Here is a 22,260-nt window from a genome sequence, read left to right on the forward strand (position 1 = left end):
TCCCATATAGATGCAGGCTGGTGACTCCTGTCACCTTCTGGCAGTGCCAGGCAAGTGGTCTTGGGCCATCATGGCTTTGTTCAGACCAGGTTTGGCAGGAGAAGGCAGGTGGAAGCACTACTGAACCAACCGGGTTCCCCTCACCACTCCCCTCACAGCAGTCCGGGCGGTGGGGGGAAATAATCAGCATTGCAAATGATGTCTGTACACGTTACTGTGATCTGCTGGCATTCAGGCCATTCAAAAACAAAACAGGAGCACTTAAAAATATCACTGCATCTTAGAACTGAAGTAATTCATGATAAAAGCTCTAACAGTTCAGGCTAACATCTCTGTACAGTCCTTGACTACAAGGGTGGGAGCCAGAGACCTTGCCCACTCATCTCAGTGTGTTAGGCCCACCACCAATATTAGGTAAGCAGCCAGCCAGAGCTTTGCCCTGTGTCCTTAACATTTCATCTGTCATAGGACGTGTCAGCTTCCTGTCGCTAGCTGGAAACACTGCTATCTTCTCAGCTGCTGAGCAACGGGGAATAAGATCATACACACAGGGCAGAAGTGGAGTTGGGAGAACACAATACTGCATCACACAGCTTGTCATGTGAAAGAGGATTCAAAATCCCAGGAAATGTAAAGGCAACTAGAGCTGCCATGTAAAAAGTATCCTAGCCAGGAGGCAGGGAATCCATCACCAATGACGCAAAGGTCAGAGTCAAACCATTTTATAGAACGTGTTTGTACCAATGACACTGGCATTGCTGACATGGGTAGGGCAGCCACGGCATAGTTGCCAGTGTGCAACACAAGAACGGGGCTAGACGAATTCTTGGAGGAAAGGGGCATCAGTAGCTACCGAGCACGGGAGTAAGGGGGACAGCCTCTGAAACAGAACTTCCTTGACCTGAAATGCTGGAGGCTGCAAGTGAAAGAGGATCAGTGGATAAAAGCCTTGTTATCTCCAGTTCACTCCCCCTTTCAGCATCCGTTTTCTGCCACTATGGGGGTGTAAGGAGTTACATTTTATGTGGGGCGAGTTCCCCAAAAGTCCTCTGTAACTGTAACCCAGCAAATATTCATGGACGCAAAGCGTTTTTAAAATGGCCAATAACATGAAAATTTAACTTGCTGGAGTGGGAGAGAAACAGGGACATCCCAATCCCTCTTTCAGGTCTGGCCCAGCTCCCCGCACCACAAGGCCACAGCAGGGAGAGCTGGGCAGGCCTCACAAGGTAGGGGACTCCGTTCCTTCCCCCACCCAACGGTCTTGAAAACAGTAGTCTTGTGACTGCTGTGCCTCAAGCTGTGGGTGGGGGGGAAGAAGCGGGTGGGGGAACCCCATAAGTCCCATAAGTCAAGCCCAGCTACCGCTGCTGGGGTGCTGGGGTGCTGGGGGGAGCTGGGTGAGGCATGGCAGTGTGGGGTTCCCCTCCCCCCCACCCCATGAGCATCACTATGGCAGCAGTCAGTACCCCCTAAGAAACCGCAGCAGGAGTAGTTGGGCTGGGGCATGAAAGTGGGGCTCCAACTGAAGAAGATGGGCTCCATCCCCCTTGTCCTTCTCAGCCAATTCTGACAGTCATGGGCTGGTGGGGGGAGAGGGCAGGGCTGGGAAAGGAGTGGTCCAGCAGCCCCCTTTAAGCCCTCCTGCTAGCCTGGGACACTAGAGGCAAGCTCTGAGCCCCCCTCACCCAAGAGGGGAACACCTGTTGGATTCAATGGTGGTCTAACTCATGGCGCTTTGTCTAAAGCACCATAGTTATAGCACCTCCCTAAAAGATTTCCAGAACTCCTGTATGCACCCCATTAGACAAGGTACTGGCCAGGATGAACCTATGGTCTGACCCAGTAAATGGCCATTCTTATGTTCAGTATTTCTGGGCCAAGTGACACCTCCAGACATTGCGATCCATTCACAGCATCAGTCTCAGAGGTCACATGGTGGCCAGGAAGTCTGCAGCACAGCACCCCAAAAAGAAAGAGACAAAGTACACAACCCAAAACATTGCCCAGCCACTGGCCTGTGCAATCCCCCATGGCCACCCTCAGTTCTCTCAGGCCTGGGTGCATTCCTTTGACACCTTTGACATTGCACTCAGATACTGCCAGCCCAGCACTGCCAACAGCATGGCACCTGACAGGTAGATGGCAGAGTAACCATTACAGGACACCATTGTGCCATGGGGCAAAATCATTTTCTGAAGAGAGGTAATGATCTCCTTGGTCTTGTTAGAAGAAGGGTCTGTGCTTGGGATTTTCTGATAAATCTGAAAAGGAAGAGCACGCCTATGAGTAAGGGAACAGGAATGCTCCACCCCATGGGATAGCCCCTCCACTGTGAAATGGTGTCTCCTTCACAAGGACCACGTCACCAGTGGGATGCTGAGTCTACTCAAACAGGACACTATTAGGCATTAATAGCCATATGGCCAATTTGACACATTTGCATCGTGGCCACCACATTAGCAGGGTTCTGGTTCCACATTTCCCCTTCAACAATGAAGACAGCATTTTTCTCCCACACCTTAAGCATTGGGTTGTGGATACTATTTAAAGCTTGGTCTATGATGAAGTTCAAGCCACTTGCAAACCAAAAACCTGGCAGAGTTACATAGTTTTGGGCAAAAGTTTATGCTTTAGGGTAATGTCAGCCTTGCACAGAAGACTATTTAAATGAAGCATAATAGCAGCAATAGATCAGCTGTCCAATAAGACTACAGAATCAGAGGTCCAATAAAACCACAGAAGACTATTTAAATGAAATGTATAAGCAGCAATAGATCAGATGTCCAATAAAACAGTTCTTAGTTCCCTGTTAACACCATTTCAGATCCCTTTACATTACAGCACATGCACTCACCATACTGTAGCCCATCATAAGCCTTGGCACTGTGAGGGCAGGACAGCCAGGCACTAGTGAGAATCAGTGAAACCACTGAGTGATAACAGGTGGACTCAGATTTGGAACAGGCTCCTAAGCAAGGTGCAAAAGCCCAACCAGTGAGTTCCTGGGTTACTGCGGCAGTTGGGTGGGTTACTGCAGCAACGGGGTAGTTTGGCAGGTCTCTATCCACACAAATCCCACTGGGCGTGCATGTTCCCATTGTGTGCAAAGCCAGGAAAGTTTCACCAGCAGCACCCATCACAGGCTGTACACACACCCAACATGCCCTCACCCTCCCATCTGCACCCAAGGGCATAAAGGACTAAGCTGCCCCAACCAACACCCAGCCTCTTCCTGAATACCAAGATCCACTGCACAGATTCCACATCAATGGAGAGGAAGCTCATGGCTGTCCTGTCATAGTGTCCCAGGTACCATGCAGTAAGTAATCTGCTTTTTCTGAGCATTTATCTGCATGCTTCCCACTATTACTGGCTCATTAGTGGTTAGCCATATGAACAAGGTTTCACTGTGCTCCCATCACCCTTTGAATGCCTCCTTTTCAACTGTTCCTAACTGAGAAGACTTTGATAGTACAATACGGGGTCATAGGATCATAGGAAAGCAGGGCTGGAGGGGACCATGTGAAGTTATCTAGTCCAACCCCCTGCGCAAGGCAGGATCATCCCATACCAAACCATCTCAGCCAAGGGCCTGTCTAAGCTGCTCTTGAAACCAGGCATAGATGGAGACTCCACAGCCTCTGGCCAACCTCTTCCAGTGCCTGACCACCCTCATAGTGAGGAAGTTATTTATTATCAGCCTAGGGTTTGCTGGCTGCAACTTTAGACCACTGCTCCTGGTCCTGCCCCCCAGGGCTCAGGTGTCCGTCTGGTGAGGAGGTAATTCTAGAGGCAACTCTAGCACATCGGACCAGGTGATGTGCAGATCTCAGCCAGCTCTGAAGGGGCTTGGGGTGCAGGCTTGCATAAGCGATCAGACAAGTGCACACTGCTGTGGGATCCTGCACAGCACTGACCGTCTGTCTTCAGGTCACGGAGTCGGTTGTATGGGCTAGAGTTGGTTTGAACGGTCACCAAGTTATATATATATATAACTTCAGCCCTTCGGCTCTGGAGCAGCTGCCAGCCCAATTGTCAACGGTGGGACTTACAATGGAAAACTCTACCACGAGACAGGTGTTTAAGAACAGGCCAGCCAGACCAAGCTTGTCAGCCTACTGCTGGGGTAACTCATTTCCAGTAAGGACACCTACCCATTAGTAAGACATGAACTATGGAAAGTCCTGCATTTAGGACAGAACAATCCCATGCACCGGTACAGGCTGGGACTGACTGGCTAAGCAACAGCTCTGCAGAAAGGGACCTAGGGGTTATAAAGGACAATAAGCTGAATATCAGCCAACAATGTGACCTTATTGTGAAAAAGATAAGAGCATATTACGCTGATTTATTAGGACCACTGCCCAGAAATCAAGGGAAGTGACTATTCCCCTTTATTCAGAACTGGTGAGGCCACATCAGGAGTCCTGTGTTCAGTCCCCACCCTTTCGCCCCCAACTACAGAAAGGATGCAGAAAAATTGGACAGAGCTGAACAGAGGACCAAAAAAATGCTTAGGGGGCTGGGGTACATGATTTGAGGAGAGGCTGAGGGAGCTCTGGGCTGCTTGTACACGCCACGGGGGTTTATTTCGGTTTAGTTTTCCCTATGGTTTTAAAAAAAATGCTTCAATTTATGGAGAATTAAACCAAAGTAAACCTCCATGGTGTGTACACAAGGGTCAGACCTGATCTTTACCTGCCTCTTTGGCAGTGGGCGGTTGGGGGAGGCGGGAAGGCGAGCTGCCAGCGGGCCGAACAGTCCCTGAGCTGCGGCGGGGGGGTGGTGCTTCCCTCTGCAGCGGCACCCAGACGGCACCCACCCGCAGGCACCCAGCCCAGGTGGTCCTGGGAGGCAACACAGTCATGGAGGGAAGCACTTCCCCCTAGCCCGGAGGGAAGCACTGGGCCCTGTGCATCTCAGGCAGGCTCTGGGGAGGGGGGAAAAGAAAAAAAAAAAGATCATGCTCTGTGCTTTTTTTTTTTTTCCTTCAGTGGAGCCTGCCTGCATGGGCTGCTGCCAGGCTGCCTGCATGGGCTTTCTGCACCGCCCCTGAGCCGCATGGGGCCCAGTGCTTCCCTTCACAGCTGTTGCACTTTGATAGGTTGCAAACTAAAACACCTCCGAGGGGTTTTATTTTGCAACGTTCGAAATCATTTAGTGGGAAATACGCCTCCAACTGTGTAGATAGCCATGACATTAAAGTGCAATACACTGCCGACAATGTAGACAGCCACAACATTAAAGCAGTGGAAAAGGACATGTAAACCACTTTAAAGGCCACCTTTGTTCCATGTAAAAGCCCTAGTCTGGAGAAGAGAAAACTTAAGGGGAGATTTAATAACCTGTAAGGTGATTCAGAAAAGACTGGAGTTAGACTGTTCTCAGCAGGGGCAGATGACAGAACAAGGAGCAATGGGCTCAAGTTGCAGCAAGGGAAGTTGAGGTTGGATACAGGAAAATCTTTCTCACTAGGAGGGTGGTGAAGCAATGGAAGGGGTTACCCAGAGATGTGGTGGAAGCTCCATCCTTGGAGGTTTTTAAAACCTGGCTAGACAAAGCCGTGACCGGGATGATCTAACTGGGGCTGTTCCCGCTTTGAGCAGGGGGTTGGACTAGATGTGACCCCCTGAGGTCCCTTTCAACTCTTATTTTCTAGGCTTCTATGAACTTATCATCACCCATCTGAGACATACTCTATTAAGTAAAACACCACGTTCTCATGCAAACCAATACATGGTTGTTAAATTGAAGGGAGTTGCAAATTGGTTAAGACATTTTACTACATCTCTCATATGTGCCATAGGAGGAGGAGCAGGGCAGGGGGAGCAGACAGCCGTTAGAAGGGCACCTCAGCTGTATCTTTCACTTGTACAACAGACACAACTAAGTCCCTTCAAAACAGAGGAGCAGTTTCTGCATGAGGAAGTGCTGATGCTTCAGTGGAACAGACACTGGACAATGAGAAGATGACTGTATTAAGGAAAAAGTTGCATTCCAGGACGTTATTTTTAGTTGCTGTCTGGTGGTGTCCTCTCCTTTGTAGCGAGATTGCATTCAGCTATATTAGCGAACAGGGACAGTTACTAAATGTCTAGAAGGGGTCTAAAGTGGATCACCAACTTAGCACTAAGTGCATCACTAGGGGCTGAAAAAAGTGTCTACATCTGGAAGACTATCAGTCAGAACAAGCTGCCCAACTTACCTCTTCCAAATACTGGGACATTATAGCTCTGACAGCCTGCATGTTGGTGGCATCCCTCATCAGAGTGACAGCTTGTTCCTTCCGAATCTTCACTATACCCCTAAATACTTCTTTGTTGTTGTAACAAGCAGCCAGCGTGGCTATGGCCATCACCTAATGAGAAATGATAAACAACAGCAAGTGCATGCAGGGCAAAACCTTGGTCCGACCGAAATCAATGGCAAACTTCCATTGGCTTCAAAGAGAACAGGAAAATGTCCAACGTAAACACATGCCTGCTTAGAGGTGGAGTCACGGGACACAGTCTTTCACTTCTTTTTCAAACGATGTAGAATGCTCTTGGTTTTAACAGAAAAAGGAAAAAAAAAAACCCTTAAGGGACAAGATTACCCACATCAACCCAGGAGCACAGCACCGCTCCTGCTCAAGTTGGCTGGAGTAGCATGCATACAGAAGGAGAGCCGTTCCATCAGAGGAACACCTGGTCTCAAGACAAGGCAAAAATTCATATTAATCCATAATCATCATGCCACACACTAAATAAGCCCAGTCCCCTCAGCCTCTCCTCATAAGTCGTGTCCCCCAGCCCCTCACCACTTTTGTGCTCTCTGCTGGACTCTTTCCAATTGGGTCACATCCCTTCTGTAGCGGGGGGCCCAAAATGGACACAGTCCTCCAGATGTGGCTGTACCAGTGCTGAATACAGGGGAACAATCACTTCCCTTGAGCTACTGGAAACACAGCTACCAATGCAGCCCAATATGCCCTTAGCCTTCTTTGCAACAAGGTCACACTGTTGGCTCATATTCAGCTTATTACCCACAGTAACCCCCAGGTCCTTTTCTGCAGAGCTGCTGCCCAGCCTGTCAGCCCCTAGCCTGCCCAAGTGCATGGGATTGCTCTGTCCTAGGTGCAGCACTTGGCACTTGTCATTGCTGAACCTCATGAGATTCCCTTTGACCCAATCCTTCAATGTGTCTAGGTCACTCTGAATCCTAGCCCTACCCTCCAGCGTATCTCCTACTCCCCCAAGTTGTTGAAGTAGAAATGATGAAACCATGTGAAAGCATGAACCTACCTGTGGAATAGCACAGTAGTTGAAGACACTTTGGGTTTTGAGTCTGGACAAGTACTTGAGGACATCAGGGATGTGTTGGAGAGCGTTTGTAATCATTTCATTCATACACTGAACAGCCAGGTCAGCATTCTCTGGTTTGGCAAAATCCGAGACCTTCTTGACATACCTGCTCCAGACCTGGGGATATTAATGATATGAATGCCACCACTCATGTGCTTACCATTGCACACATATCCTGGTATAGCTATGGGTTTTGGCAACATGCTTTGCTGGATTGAGGCTATGGCAGCCACCTCCCCATGGTATGAAAAAAAGCCATTGGGATGGGGAATCCCTCTGTGAACAATTCTCATTAGGTTACAGTCAGTGTAATAGCCTGTGAAAAATCATGGGGCATTGAAGAGAGCAAGACAACCTCTCTGGAAAACAAAGAGGATGCTTGTCTGCACAACCTCCAGTGTCCTTGGAGATAGTTTCATAGTTGTTCATAGTTGGTAGGGTGGGAAGGGACCTGAGCAGATCATCAAGTCTGACCCCCTTCCATGGAAGGAAAGAGTACTGGGGTCAAGCGACCCCGGCAAGGTGTTCATCCAGCCTCCTCTTAAAGACCCCCAGGGTAGGAGCCAGCACCACTTTGTTTGGAAGTTGGTTCCAGATCCTAGCTGCCCTGACAGTGAAGTAGAGCCTCCTGATGTCTAGTCTGAATCTACCCTCTGCCAGCTTGTGACTGTTATTTCTAGTCACTCCTGGTAGTGCTCGGGGGAACAGGGACCCCCCAATGCCTGCTGGTCCCCCCTGACTAGTTTGTAACAGGCCACTAGGTCCCCCTCAGCCTTCTCTTATGGAGGCTGAACAGGTTCAGGTCCTGTAGCCTCTCCTTGTAGGGCCTGCCCTGCTGCCCCCTGATCATGTGGGAGGCCTCCTCTGGACCCTCTCAATGCTGTCCACATCCCTCCTGAAGTGTGGTGCCCAGAACTGGACGCAGTACTCCAGCTGTAGCCTGACCAGTGTCGCATGGGGGGGAGGATCACCTCCTTGGACTTGCTCGAGATGCATCCATTAATGCATGACAAGGTGCGGTTGGCCTTCCTGACCGCGTACCCACACTGGGGACATGTGCCAGGATAATTCTCTCAAAAAGCTTACCCAGGATTGAGGTAAGACTGACTGGCCTATAGTTCCCTGGGTCCTCCTTCCTCCTTTTTTTGAAAATGGGAACCACATTGGCCCTTTTCCAGTCCTCTGGCACAACACCAGTGCACCACGAGTGCTTGTAGAGCCATGCCAGGGGTCCTGCAATGACCTCTGCTAATTCCCTCAGCACCCTGAGGTGGAGGTCAATTGGACCAGCTGATTTGAATACATCCAGTCCCTCCAGAAGTTCCCTCACTAGATCCTCACTGACCCTACTCCTGGGTCTGCCTCCCCTGGGACCTATGGGGGCCCCGGTGTGGGGGGTGACCCGGGCCCTGCTCAGAAAAATGGAGGCAAAGAAATTGTTAAATAGGTTAGCTTTGTCATCTAGTGAGATGACCAGATTTCCTAGCGTGTTTTGCAGAGTCCCCATGTTACCTGATGTATAACCCATGCACATACGCCTGGTGGGTGGGGGCACATCCAGTGTGTAAGAGCCAGGTTCGCATCAGCAGTGATCAATGGACCACCACGTGTGTCCTCTGCATCCTTGTGCACCCAACCCAAGTTTGAAGGATGGAGCTATGCCAACACCATCTCTGTTTCCTCATTGTATGACTCACAACATGAGGACTTGAAAGCAGGGAACACAGAGACTGAATCATGGGGCATCTAGGCAGATGGTTTGATTTGAAAGAGCAGCTTTCACTGTACATGCAAGCGCTCTCAACTCCTATGCAATAGCTTTCACTCATTGCACAATATTTATTATGGCCTTCACAGTTCGAAGTGAAGTGCTTGCCAGGATAAAAAGCCATCTTCACGGAAGAAGATGAAAGTGGCATGTAGCCACAGGTTGGAATGGGACTCCATACAGCTGGACAGAGTCAGATCTAAATCCCACAACAGGACCAGGTACCCACTAGGACTTTAGAGATGCCTTGCAAGCATCTTAAACCATGGGTTAACAAGCATCTCAAAGCTCCTCTAACCGGCAGATACATAGCCAAAATGGCAATTAAATGTTCTCACAACAAATGTAAACTTAACATGCTTAAGATACAATCAGTACCCTTAGATGGAGATCAGTGGAAGAGCTTGTTTCACCACACGTTATCTGCTCCAGTTTCCAGCCTTCACCTTGCTGGCGCCAGGAAGGGGAATTCCATGATTTATCATTTTTCACAGATTTCCCACCATGAGAGAGCCCATCTCGCTCTCCCATGTCTGTTCAGAGAACAACAAAGGCAGCATCACCAGGGCCACGCAACCTCCCGCCTACCTTATGAATACCCCTGCCTCTGTAGTCAGCTACTCTATCTGGTAACACTTATGCACATTGCTTTACACAAAGCAGATGGCAATCTCCGAATTGTGAGGGGGCAACTGATCTAAGAAGGACAGCCGGGCAACAGCACCGCATTGGAGATTCACATCTACAAAGCGATGGTTTCCTTCACCTCTGTGGGCCAGAATTCCCTTCCCTCCAGCTGGTCCTCCAGGTAATCACGAATGATGTTGGTTTTCTCCAGGAAAAGCCCCATGGAAGTTGCAAGCTCTGTGTCCTGTCCTATGATTGGGTCTTCAAGCTCCGATGCAGAGAAGAGACGGGAATAACCAATCACAGAGAGTCCAATGGCATACTGGCAATACTGCAAGATTTAGGGAGGAGAAAAAAAAAACACTTGAGACTTGCATCATCTAGAGTTCATGAGGTATCAAGAAAATTAGCACTTGGAGTTTACTCAACTGGCTGATTATGTGCAGCTGTGTGGCCCGTCCTTGAATCATCTCCCTCCTTCCACATCAAACTTGTTTGCACAAGTGCTTTTGATGTCTAGGCACCATCCTAAAACCTAAGTCACCAGGCAACAAGTGCTCCATGGCACATCTGCCTTTGCTGAACAGACAGCAAATGCCCACCAGGAATGTGCCTCTGCAGTCTACCTCCATCCTTGACGCTCTGCTGAGAAGAGGCGCTAACCAGCCCAGTCTAGGGGTAGGAGAACTCCAAAAGAGCACGCCAGTTTTACAGAGGGATGAGCATTTCAGTGAATGGCCCAGCAGCTAAAGGAAGGTCCTGGGAGGGCACCAATTCTTAGATCTCTCTTACACACATAGAGGAATATTAGGAAGACAGCTCACTTGCAAACACTTGCTACAGCTGCCTTACTTAGCAGTAATCCACTCAATAATCCTCGTCCATAGGATGAAGCAACAGGAGAGTGTAAATCTCACCTCCCTCCAAAATCTCACCTCCCTCCTTCTGGCAGTCCTGAGAGGTCAAAGTCCCAACTTCATGCTGGGCAGAGCAGGGATGTGAACCCAAGACCCCATCCACTGGGCTACTGCATACTCAGGGGACACAGCCTCTTTGTTTTGGAAGTAAGGGACTGATTTGGGGTAGACATCCCACCCCAGGTCAGGGATCTGGCCGTGAGTGCAAGGAGATACCTCCCTCCAGCTGGACACCTGACTGCATGCGAGTATGAGAGGTGAGGAAGTAAGTGCCAGTCTCTTAGAAAATCCTACTGACCATAAGTGTCGTCCCATATTGGTGAACCCCATTGATTATGTGGTGAGCCTGAGCAGGGCCTGCGAGCTCCAACCAGTGGCAGGGCACCATGGGATGAGAAATGGGACCTCTTGAGTTGAGCCGTGTAGAAGGCCAGGCCTCCAGTTGGGGCTGTGAACATTACCCTACTCCAGTTCCTTCACTGCTCACATGCCCTTACCTTGTTCCAGTCCTGCAGGGAATCGACCCTCTTTTCCAAGAACTCCGCCATCCCCAGTCCCATCTTGTGGCAAGTATCAGCGATCACATCCTGATACACCTTGGCCAGGTTCCTGAACTCCAAGGAGATCTACAGCAGAAGTCACAAGGAGATACGCACAGTGTGCCAAGAGCAAAGCAGGGTCCAGCATTTATGAATGACTAGGAATGAGTAACACAGTGACTATTCAAATGCTCTTGTATTGCTGGAGTTGCTGGCTAAACTCTCACTGGCTGAAGAGGGTGCACAATCAAGGCCTTGTGTGCAGTGAACATGTGCTCAAAGGCTCCGCTGGCCTTTGGCCACAATGCAGAAGCCACTTATGTCTCCCTGGTGGCGCACAATCTGGACTGGTATCACGTGGGTCTCCACAACACAGTGGCTACAAAAAGAAGCCTGGGGGGCAGATGTAACTTGTGGGAAGTCCTGTCAGGTGAACAGCTGGCAAAGCAGCAAGACCAGATGTTGAACTGGAGCCATCTAGTGCTCTTTAAAGTCCCTGCTCTCTCCAGACTTTAGTATGTGCCAAGTGCAATGTAGCACCTTTTCTCTCCACGAAGCAACCACCAACCTCCTGGGCAAACACTACATGTGGTGACCTCCACTTTGAGCGCACCAATCTTTTGTCTGCCCAAGGTGAGAACCCTTCAGCACTGGCTCTTTTCTCCAAGCAGCAGAAATGAGACTGAGCAAGTTGCATTTTAACCTTCCCTTTGGTCAGATACGTCATATGAGAGATTACCAGGACTCAGGAGACTGCATTTCTATTTCCAGCTCTACCAACAGCTTGCTGGGTGACACCAGGCAAGTCACTGCTGCCATTCTGTGCCACAGTTTCCTCTTATGTAAACTAGAGACAGTGGACGTGTCTACACATGCTATTAACTCAGTGTAGGCTTACTGCGCTGTAAAAATACTGTGCAGTAAGCCTACTGGGGACCACGTCTACATGTACTCCCTCTTGGGAACAGATTTGCTCCCACCCTGCCCTGCCTCCATGCAGCAGCTAGGGAGAGCTCCAGACTCCTCCTGGGTGCCAGCCCAGCAGCTGGCAGGGAGCATAGGGCCAGGAGACATCACCCCGGGAGGGGTCCCCATGTGCACAGGGTGGAAGAGCTGCTGTTGCTGCAGAGGTCTCCCACCCTGTGCACACGGGGGCAAGCTCTGTGCCCCGCAGGGTTTCCTTGCACCTGGCCAGGACCTGTCCCCATCTGGGGAAGGTCCCAGCCAGCTCCAACCTGTGCCCCTCCCCTGCAGTTGTCTCCCAGCCCTGTGCCCTGATTGCCTGATTGGAGCAGGAGGCTGGGAAGAGTCCCCTCCCCGCAGCTGTTTCCCAGGCCAGTGTCCTGATTTGGTGATTGAGACACAGGGGTGGGAACGGGGGAGTGGCTCTTTCCAAGTCCAATGTCTTGGGGTACCCAATCAGGAAATTGGGTTGGGAAAGAGCTGTGGAGCTAGGACCTGACCCAGACTGGGACACTTCCCAGTCAGCCTGGGGCTGCACAGGGAAGTCTGCACATGCAGCCTGGCACTGGCTGGAACCTGCCCTGAGGTGGGCGAGGTCCCATCTGTCTGTACTTAGTAATTAAAAGTGCCTCGACACAGCAGAATTCTTAGCACGATGCGAGTACTCGGTGCAAGGGATTCCTCGCTACGGCGGGAAAAACCTTGGTGCAGTGATCAGCTCCCGCCAAAACTAGCAGTTGCACTGTTTGGATGCATGCTACCGATTGGCTCATTGTAAATTATTCATACCCGGCAGCTAGCAATTGGCTCACTAGCCGTATAAAAGTTTGGGTAGTTTCCGCCCAAGCCAGAGAACTCCATGTGTACGTTGGGAATGAGTTCCTCGTGTACCTTGGAGCAAAATTGGAGGCCTGATCAACCACCAACCACTCCCCGTCATCGACCGTCCTGATGTATCCCGTACCCTGCATGGTCGGAAAACATTGGTGTGACACCTGGTTTCTTTCTGTTGTTTGTAACCTGTACGGAGCGTGCCTACACTGTGTGCATCAACGCAAGTCCCTGTACGATAGTTTGTAAGTAAAGTTCTTTTCAAATTAACCAGTACACGTTTGTGCCTAATTCCACTCCATCAGCGTGGCCCCATTCTGGCTATACTCGGCACCCACACCATCCACCTCCTGGCCTCATGTGCAGACTTCTCTACACTGCCCAGGACTGGCTAGGAACTGTCCCAGTCTGGAGCAGGTTCTAGCCATCCCCAGGCTGGGCAAGGAACCGCCCCATGCAGGGTATTTCCTGCCCCAGGTCTGTGATCAGAGCAGGGACTGCGAGACTGCTTCCTGCACTGGGACACTGCCCAGCCGGGATGACAATCCCCTGCCCCTGCATCTGGCAGCTCCTGTCCCCGACTCAGCAATCAGAGCAGGGCCTGAGAGATTGCCTGCTGCCAGGGCAGGGGAACATTGTCCTGGCCGGGCTCTGAGCTCTGAGCCTGCCCCGCAGCAGGAAGCTCCCAGGGACAGGGAGCAATTTCCCGCTCCATGTTGCCTGGCTGACTGGGAGCAAATTTGTTCAGCAAAATTTCAGGTAGCAAATTAACCGCAGAGTAGACCAATTGAATGCATTGTAAGCATCTGCACTGGTAGATGGTGATGTTTATTGTGCAGTAAATTGGTCTACTGTGCAGTAAAGCATCTCGTGTAGATGCTCCCAGTATAAGTACTTCCTTTGTACAGTGCTCTGAAATCTAATCACCACTGTGTGTGGATGACTGACACTTCTATCCCAAAACAAGTCCTCTTTTTTCAACTCAGCCATGATAAGAGGACCCATGAAGCACAGAGGAAGCACTACAAGGACACCCTGAAAGCATACCTTAAGAAGGGTGGCATCAACTTGACAAACAGGGAAGTGCTGGCTGGTAACAGGGCTCAGTGGCACTGCACCATAGATCAAGCTACAGCTCACTTCAAAGAGAACCATCTTGCTCAGGAAGCCGAGAACCAGCAGAGGAGGAAGGAAAGCGCACAACAGCCTGGCCAACAGCTGTGACCCTCCCCCACCCCCCGCAATGCACCGCCTGTCATATCTGTAGAAAAACTTGCAGAGCATGATCTGGACTCCAGCCATTTTAAACCTCACCACTAATACACTCCCCCCTGGCAGAAATCATCGTCATATTGAGGGATAGCCAAAAAAGAAGAATCAATGAAGTGTAGCATAAGTAGATACTATTGTTTGACAGTTTCTGCTATTTAAAACTGTGATCAAAATTGCATTTTAATGAGATTTTGATCATGTAGTGGAGTCACTTAAAGAGCTGGAGGGTGTAAGTAGCCAGAAGATTGCTCCATAGAATAATGGCATCCCCTTCAAGACCTTTTCAAAGGATAGGCCCTCTAAACTAACAGGATGCTTCTGCCTCAGGCCCATTTCTATTGTAGTGACATTCCTGAACCAGAATGACATGACGACTTCCTGAAAGAAAGGCCATTAACAAGTGTTCTCACTAGGTCATTCAGGGCCACCATTGGATATTTGGGAGATGACTTCCTAAGCAGCACAGCAGCAGCAAGGGATCTCGGAGTCATAGTTGACTCCAAGATGAACATGAGTCCTCAGTTCGATGAAGTGATCAGTAAAGCGCACTGTTTAATGCATGAGAAGGTGTATCATGAACAGGTCTAGGGAGGTGATACTTCCCCTCTATGCAGCATTGGTAAGGTGGTAGCTGGAGTATTGCATTCAGTTTTGGGTGCCACTCTTCAAGAGGGATGTGGAAAATGTTGAGAGGGTCCAGAGGAGCGCTACTCGTATGGTTAGGGGCCTGAAGGCAAAGCCCTGCAAGGAGAGATTGAGGGACCTGGATCTCTTCAGTTACTGCAAGAGAAGGCTGAGAGTGGATCTAGTGGCCACGTACAAATTCATCGGGGTGGGGGACAGCAAGAACTAGGAGATGCTGTGTTTACCAGGGTGCCCCTTGGGGTTACTAGAAACAAGGGCCACAACCTGACAGAGAGCAGATTTAGATTAGAAATTAGGAAGCACTTCTTTATGGTAAGGGTTACCAGACTCTGGAATGGACATCCAAGGGAGGTGGTGCTCTCCCCTTCCTTGGAGGGCTTTAAGAGGAGACTGGACAAGCACCTGGCTGGGGTCACCTGACCCCAGCGCTCTTTCTTGCCCGGGGCAGGAGGTTAGACTCGATGATTTATTCAGTTCCCTCCTGACCCGAAACATCTAGGAAATTGTTGAAATCTATGAATATTGTTTTGCCCTGATTTCAGGGAGGCCTGTGCAACCCAAATTCCACTGACTAGCACGTTACTTTGAAAATCCCAACCTCCACATGAGGTTACCATAGGCCGAGCAACAGAAATGCTCCCACACGCCCTTATAAAATACCACCCTCAGCCCCACCATGACTTCAGCGGAAGTCAACGCAAGGCCTTGACGTGATCAGTTAAATTCCCCATGTACACTCCCAGCTGCTTCTTACATTGAAAATATCAGGGATGGGACTTGGAGCTAATTTTAAGAAATATTAACTATTATGGAGCCTGTCATTAACTCATCACCCTCAGCAATCCCTCGATTAGCAGATGATCTCTACCATGGCTCATTCATGGGTCTGGAGGTGACTCAGGAGTCGAATCCTTGAGCCACAGCCCTGTCCACAGAAGTTGCAGGTCCTTTCACAGGGGAGAGTAGGCTACAGGCTGCAATTGCTCTCCTTTTCCTCTCTTTTTTCTTCCTTCATGCTCTCTTCTCTACTTCAAGGTAAAGACACTTTACTTCGAAGTGGGCTGTCGACTGGTTGAGGTTGTAGTGCCATCAGTTGGCAGCCAGCTGCTCCCTGCTCTTGAAGTCAGCTATTTTCTTGAAGTACGCTTTCAAAATGTCCAGGTAATGTGTAGCAGAAAGCCCCTTTTCCTCTTGCCTGCAGTTGCTCTCCCCTCCTTGGATATGTTTTTCCTCATCTACCTTTTCGTCCTTCCTCTTTCTTTCACTTTAAGATAAGGAATTGTGTTTTGAAATTTGTGTGTGTGCATTTTATATCTCCCCTTGTATTTTGGTATTTTTATCCATTTGTGTGCCATGGCATTACTTTTGTAGCTTATATTTTATACTCCTCACCTTTAAACTTTCAACTAAATGTGTTTAGTTTCATAAGTAAGTTATACATTGTAACAATATTAACAAGGGCAGGAATCAAACTACTCTTCCCTGTATCAGGCTGGCCCCTGAAAGAGCGAGTGAATCAGTGATTGAATGTGTAACACGGTAGCAGGCAGCGATTAACACCTAAGAAAAACCGCAGATCAACCAACGTAAGAACTCAATAGAAGACAATGTAACAACCGGGAAATCTCTAAACTTCACTGATCAAGGGCTAGAAGCCCTGGCCTGAGTTAATCAACGCCAGGGACCAACTTTTGGGCTCAATATCTCCAGATCAAGTGCTCCCAGAGCCCTATTCAAAATTCATCAATGGACTCCCAAACCTGCACGTACATGAGAACGACCCCTGGGGCTGACAGATGCCACCTAGTAGCCACCAAGGGGGGGAAGTCCCATGAGGGTCAACAACCCCTGGATTGGGCAAACCTGAAAACTGGGGAGTCACCAAAGTCTGCCAAGGACAGAAAAAAAACAGTGAAAAGTGACCCTCAGCGGCGCCCTCTTGATCTCCAACTTGACCATCACCCGACCTGTCCAGCCAGAAGGACCAGCCGGCGACCCCCTTCTGGAAGATAACACCACGCTGAAAGAAGCCTCAATGGCATACTCCAGTGCCTGTGGGATAGGTATACTTGATTCTTGTAGCTTGCTACTGTGTGTGTGCATGTGCATGTGTGTGCATGTGTGTGTGTGGGGGGGGACGGGACCAGCCACAAGGTTTATGATTTAACTTCATTACAGTGCTTCAATCCGCCTAATAAACCAGACTTTTAAGGATCCCGAGTTGGACATTTGTAGCCAACAAATCTTTTCTGTGGCCACCGTGAGATTTCAGGCCATTACAAAGCTGGAAGCAGAGCATTTATTTTGGGAGTTGAGAGTCAGACATCTGTATACAATGTCCAGTCCAGTGAAGTTGGTGCTTGAGGATGACATACTCAATGGTAGTAACACTGGCTTCAGCAAGAAAGCTGGCATTCATGCAGTCATCTTCCCATTTTCTGGAGGCCTTGTTGATGATATATCTCCAGGCTTGAGATAATGATGGTAGGTTAGCTATGTTTCATGTCCATAGAGGATGGTGGGGATGATGTAGACCTGGATCTTGGTGTCTTGCTAGAGATTGCAATGAATAAAGTCTGACTGTTGCAGTTTCCTAAAGGAGTCACTTCTACACTGGATCCTGTGCTGGATCTCCTCAATGTTCACATGCTGAGAGAGGTGGCTACCAAGTTAGGGGAAGTGCTCGACTACCTCCAGAGTCCATCTCACGATGGTAATTTGGGAAGGGGTGGGGGGAAGGAAGGTCTCATTCGTGGCTTAGGGCAGGCTGATAGGGCACTTTAGTCTTCTTGATGTTAAGAGAGAGGCCCAAAGATCAGCAGGCTTCCCTGAAATGATCCAGCACTGTCTGAGGGATTTCTGTTAGTGTGCACAAGGATGGTGGAGTCATCAGTGGATTTCAATTCAAGGTTGATTACTTTGGTCTTACAGCAAAAATGTCCCAGATTGAAGAACCCTCCATCCTTTTGGTATTCAATGTCAGCTCCAGAAGGAAGACAGTCCTTAATGTAAACCAGGTTGACTGTCAAACAAATGGAGAACAAAGTTGGAGATTGCGCCCTTTCTTGACCCCAGTTTGGATGGGAAACAATTCTGTCTCTGACCACTTCATAGAATGGTTGCAGTCATCCGGCTGAGGAGAAACCTCTTCTTCTTTGGCAATCCCTCTCAGTAGGGGATGATTGTGTCCCATGATTGTCTTATCTGTGGGTCTCAAGATGGCTGACAAGGCCTATCTGAGATCGAGAGACTGTCTTGCAACTCGGGGATGTGTTTCCATGTGGAATGGGTGGCTCTGGATTCTTGATCTGGTCCACAACATGCTGTTTCTGCCACTCTAGCTTTTCTTTCTCCTGCTGTTGTCATACGGTTTCAAAGTACTGAGATCCTTGCAGCAAACTCTTCCTCTATGTGGGGTGGTCCTGGGTGATAGTCTCCCACAAGTGGATGTAGATGTCGCATTTTTTCAAGTTGGCCTTGAGTATGTCCTTGAAGTACTTTCCCTGCCCTCCTCTTGACTGAGATGGGAGAATAAACCTTGCATCTGGAGTCTGGAGTTGGACATCTGTGTGATGTGACCACATTTCAAGAATACATTTGTGGAGTCTCAGCACCAGTACTCACTGCCAGCCTTGTAGATGCCAGCAGCTATGCCTTCTGATCCAGAAGCTTTGTTGTTATTGGGGGTTTTTATGGCACGCCAGACTTCTTCCAGGGTAGGAAGGTTGGTAAGAGACCCTTTTTCAGGGTGTTGGCGGATGGCGTCAATGGTGGTATCTGCAACAGTGAACTCCCCGCTCAGGAGTGCCTCAAAGTGCTCTTTGCATCTAGCTAGAATAGATTCATTGTCTTTGAGGAGTGTCAAGCCATCTTGTGATAGTAGGAAAATAGGACCATGGGAAGTTGGCCCATAGATGGCTTTTCCTGCCTGGAAGAAGCTACGCATGTCATGTTTGTCAGCATAGAGCTGGATCTCCTTAGTTTTATCTTGCCACCACTGAATCTTGATTTCCTGGATCCACCTTTGAGCTTCGGCTTTGAGAAGATGACACGTCTCCTCCTCCTTAAATGAGGTGTCATCTTGCCAACAGAATGAGCCCTTCTCTTCCAGTTGTGGACGTCATTGATTTCATGAAACCAGTCTTGGTATTGACACGTGTTATCGCTAATGGATTCAGCACACGTCATATGGACAGTGTTTTTAGATGAGCTAATACTTCTTCTTTGGCAATCCCTCTCAGTAGGGGATGATTGTGTCCCATGATTGTCTTATCTGTGGGTCTCAAGATGGCTGACAAGGCCTATCTGAGATCGAGAGACTGTCTTGCAACTCAGGGATGTGTTTCCATGTGGAATGGGTGGCTCTGGATTCTTGATCTGGTCCACAACATGCTGTTTCTGCCACTCTAGCTTTTCTTTCTCCTGCTGTTGTCATACGGTTTCAAAGTACTGAGATCCTTGCAGCAAACTCTTCCTCTATGTGGGGTGGTCCTGGGTGATAGTCTCCCACAAGTGGATGTAGATGTCGCATTTTTTCAAGTTGGCCTTGAGTATGTCCTTGAAGTACTTTCCCTGCCCTCCTCTTGACTGAGATGGGAGAATAAACCTTGCATCTGGAGTCTGGAGTTGGACATCTGTGTGATGTGACCACATTTCAAGAATACATTTGTGGAGTCTCAGCACCAGTACTCACTGCCAGCCTTGTAGATGCCAGCAGCTATGCCTTCTGATCCAGAAGCTTTGTTGTTATTGGGGGTTTTTATGGCACGCCAGACTTCTTCCAGGGTAGGAAGGTTGGTAAGAGACCCTTTTTCAGGGTGTTGGCGGATGGCGTCAATGGTGGTATCTGCAACAGTGAACTCCCCGCTCAGGAGTGCCTCAAAGTGCTCTTTGCATCTAGCTAGAATAGATTCATTGTCTTTGAGGAGTGTCAAGCCATCTTGTGATAGTAGGAAAATAGGACCATGGGAAGTTGGCCCATAGATGGCTTTTCCTGCCTGGAAGAAGCTACGCATGTCATGTTTGTCAGCATAGAGCTGGATCTCCTTAGTTTTATCTTGCCACCACTGAATCTTGATTTCCTGGATCCACCTTTGAGCTTCGGCTTTGAGAAGATGACACGTCTCCTCCTCCTTAAATGAGGTGTCATCTTGCCAACAGAATGAGCCCTTCTCTTCCAGTTGTGGACGTCATTGATTTCATGAAACCAGTCTTGGTATTGACACGTGTTATCGCTAATGGATTCAGCACACGTCATATGGACAGTGTTTTTAGATGAGCTAATACTTGACGGTGAAGCTGACGCTATGAATGCAGCTATCCTGAATTGGTTTCCCCTTCCAGAAGAAGGTGTAGCTGCCAACCTCTTCCCTCAGATGACCCTCATCTAGTAGTCTCATCTCACTCAGAGCAATGTCAATGTAGTGTCTCTCACTAATTCCTTGGAGATGATGGCAGCCCTGCTTTCTGGTTGTATGTTGTCTTGGTTATCCATCAAGTTGTGAATGGTCCATATTGCGAAATCATTGTCTTATGATGTTTTTGACCGCAGAGATAGTGATCCCACTGGATGTGGCTATCCAGGCAGAATCGAATAAGACAGCCTAGGATTACGGCTCCTTTTCTAGCCCCTTCCCCATGGAGGGTGAGCAGAGGGGGTCCTGAATAGGACTGCTCAATCATGGTATCAGCTGCCAGTTGTCACCCCTGTCTCAACCCAGGTGTGAGACAACCATCAGGCTACTACCGTCTGCATGCAGATTCATGGCTGAAGCCTGTTGGATTCACTAGTCCTGTCTCTATCACCACTGGTCCATTGCCTGAGGGCCCTTGGTCCAAGAGAACTTGTTTCCAGTGGTGGAAGCCACTATGTGACTATTTTATATGAGGAAGCTGGTGCCTGGAAACAACAACCACATGACCTGGACGGTATGGCGATCTCAGTTCAGTGGCAAGGGAAAACCCTAGACAATTGGAGAGCTTCATCTTGCTGCAGCCTATTTCCATCCTTACAGCTGTTGAGATCCAGACATCTTTTTTCTGCCCGATCCTCGCTTGGACCATAAGGCTTTAACTGGACTCCAAAGGTTTAGTAACTGATCACATAGACCATTCCATTAATTCATAGGCAGAGGGAGAAAATATTATTTGGGGGGCTGAGTGCATGACTCAGCACAAGAACGGCAACTCGCATTGTGCTCTGTGTGATGTGACACATGCATGGTTAGCCTCTTCTTCCTCAGTTACACGGAGCTGAGAAAGCATGGGGTGTTGGCCTGGCTGCATGCCTAGCAGTGCTGTGGTGCTGCTGCTGTCTCTGGCCACCACAAAATTAGTTTTGGGGGAATAAGCCCCTCCAAGCTAAGGCCTTCCACAGTTTATGCATTAATTTACATACGTAATAATACAGTGATGCACCAGGTATTTTGTGCAGCTCTTAGGGCTATAATTCAGGAAATGTGTGCTACTGCTGTATCTGGTTTTACGCACTCCCCCTATGCAGTATCTTAGGGACTCAGCACAATGGCTTCTGGGTACAAGGCAATGCACATTTTGTGCAAACACCAGATCCAGCAACACTTAATCAGGAACTGTCAATGACAACCTTCTCATCAGTCAACATATCACCTATGAACACCCATCCCACCAGAGGCTCTATGCTCTGGTTCAGGACAAAGCCATTTCCAGTACTTATCAAATCAGCACAAAAAACAATGACTTTGGCTCCAGATGGACAGACCATCTGCCCAATGTGGGGGTCTCAAGACTAGATTGGGTTGGGTCTGATCCTGTTGGATCAAGATGCAAGAAGTCTTGAAGAGGGTACCTGTAATAGTTAACACACAGGCTGTTGTGTTGTAGGTGGAAATGAGACACAATGGCTTACCGTTGGGAAGTCCTCCAACACTTGCTTGTGCTTGTCTTTGCTCTCCATGTACCTCCACTCTGGCTGATACAGGTATGAGTGGAACTCACACAACATTGGGATCTTGGTTTCCAAACTGATGGACATGTCATCTTCTATGGTGTCCAGGGCTCGGAGAACCAGGTAGAATATGCAAGCAGCATGACTACAGTGGGACAAGAAAATGGTGACCTATGATTCAATATGACCTACTAGACAGGCAGACAGCTAAAGATCATCACATAGTTTTGGCAAGAAAGAAGAGACTACCAGCTCTGAACATCACTTCCACATTGTAGGCTGCTTTCTCTTTTCAACATTGAGGTTGGTACACTTGGTGGTGAAGCTATTGTATCATTAACAAAGCGGCAAGCAATGCTGATGTAGAGCTCTGATGGCAGTCTAAAGTCCTGCTGTACTGACACAGCCACATTTCTGGTAATCTTGG

At 48.9% G+C, this 22,260-nt stretch overlaps 1 protein-coding gene across 1 annotated transcript; it reads right to left on the reverse strand.

The window, feature by feature from the left end:
- Window positions 1-1,754: 1,754 nt before the first annotated feature.
- On the reverse strand, window positions 1,755-21,920 carry LOC109282694 (squalene synthase). The gene is made up of 6 exons (XM_059725664.1): window positions 21,795-21,920; window positions 11,156-11,284; window positions 9,881-10,072; window positions 7,287-7,463; window positions 6,209-6,361; window positions 1,755-2,264 (listed from the first exon to the last, which is right to left on the reverse strand). Exons 1-6 carry the CDS (start codon window positions 21,918-21,920, stop codon window positions 2,052-2,054), a joined length of 990 nt encoding a protein of 329 aa, XP_059581647.1. The 3' UTR covers window positions 1,755-2,051.
- Between the last annotated feature and the right edge of the window lie 340 nt (window positions 21,921-22,260).

This window comes from Alligator mississippiensis, chromosome 1 (genome assembly GCF_030867095.1).
Source record: "Alligator mississippiensis isolate rAllMis1 chromosome 1, rAllMis1, whole genome shotgun sequence".
Classification (NCBI taxonomy): Eukaryota; Metazoa; Chordata; order Crocodylia; family Alligatoridae; genus Alligator; species Alligator mississippiensis.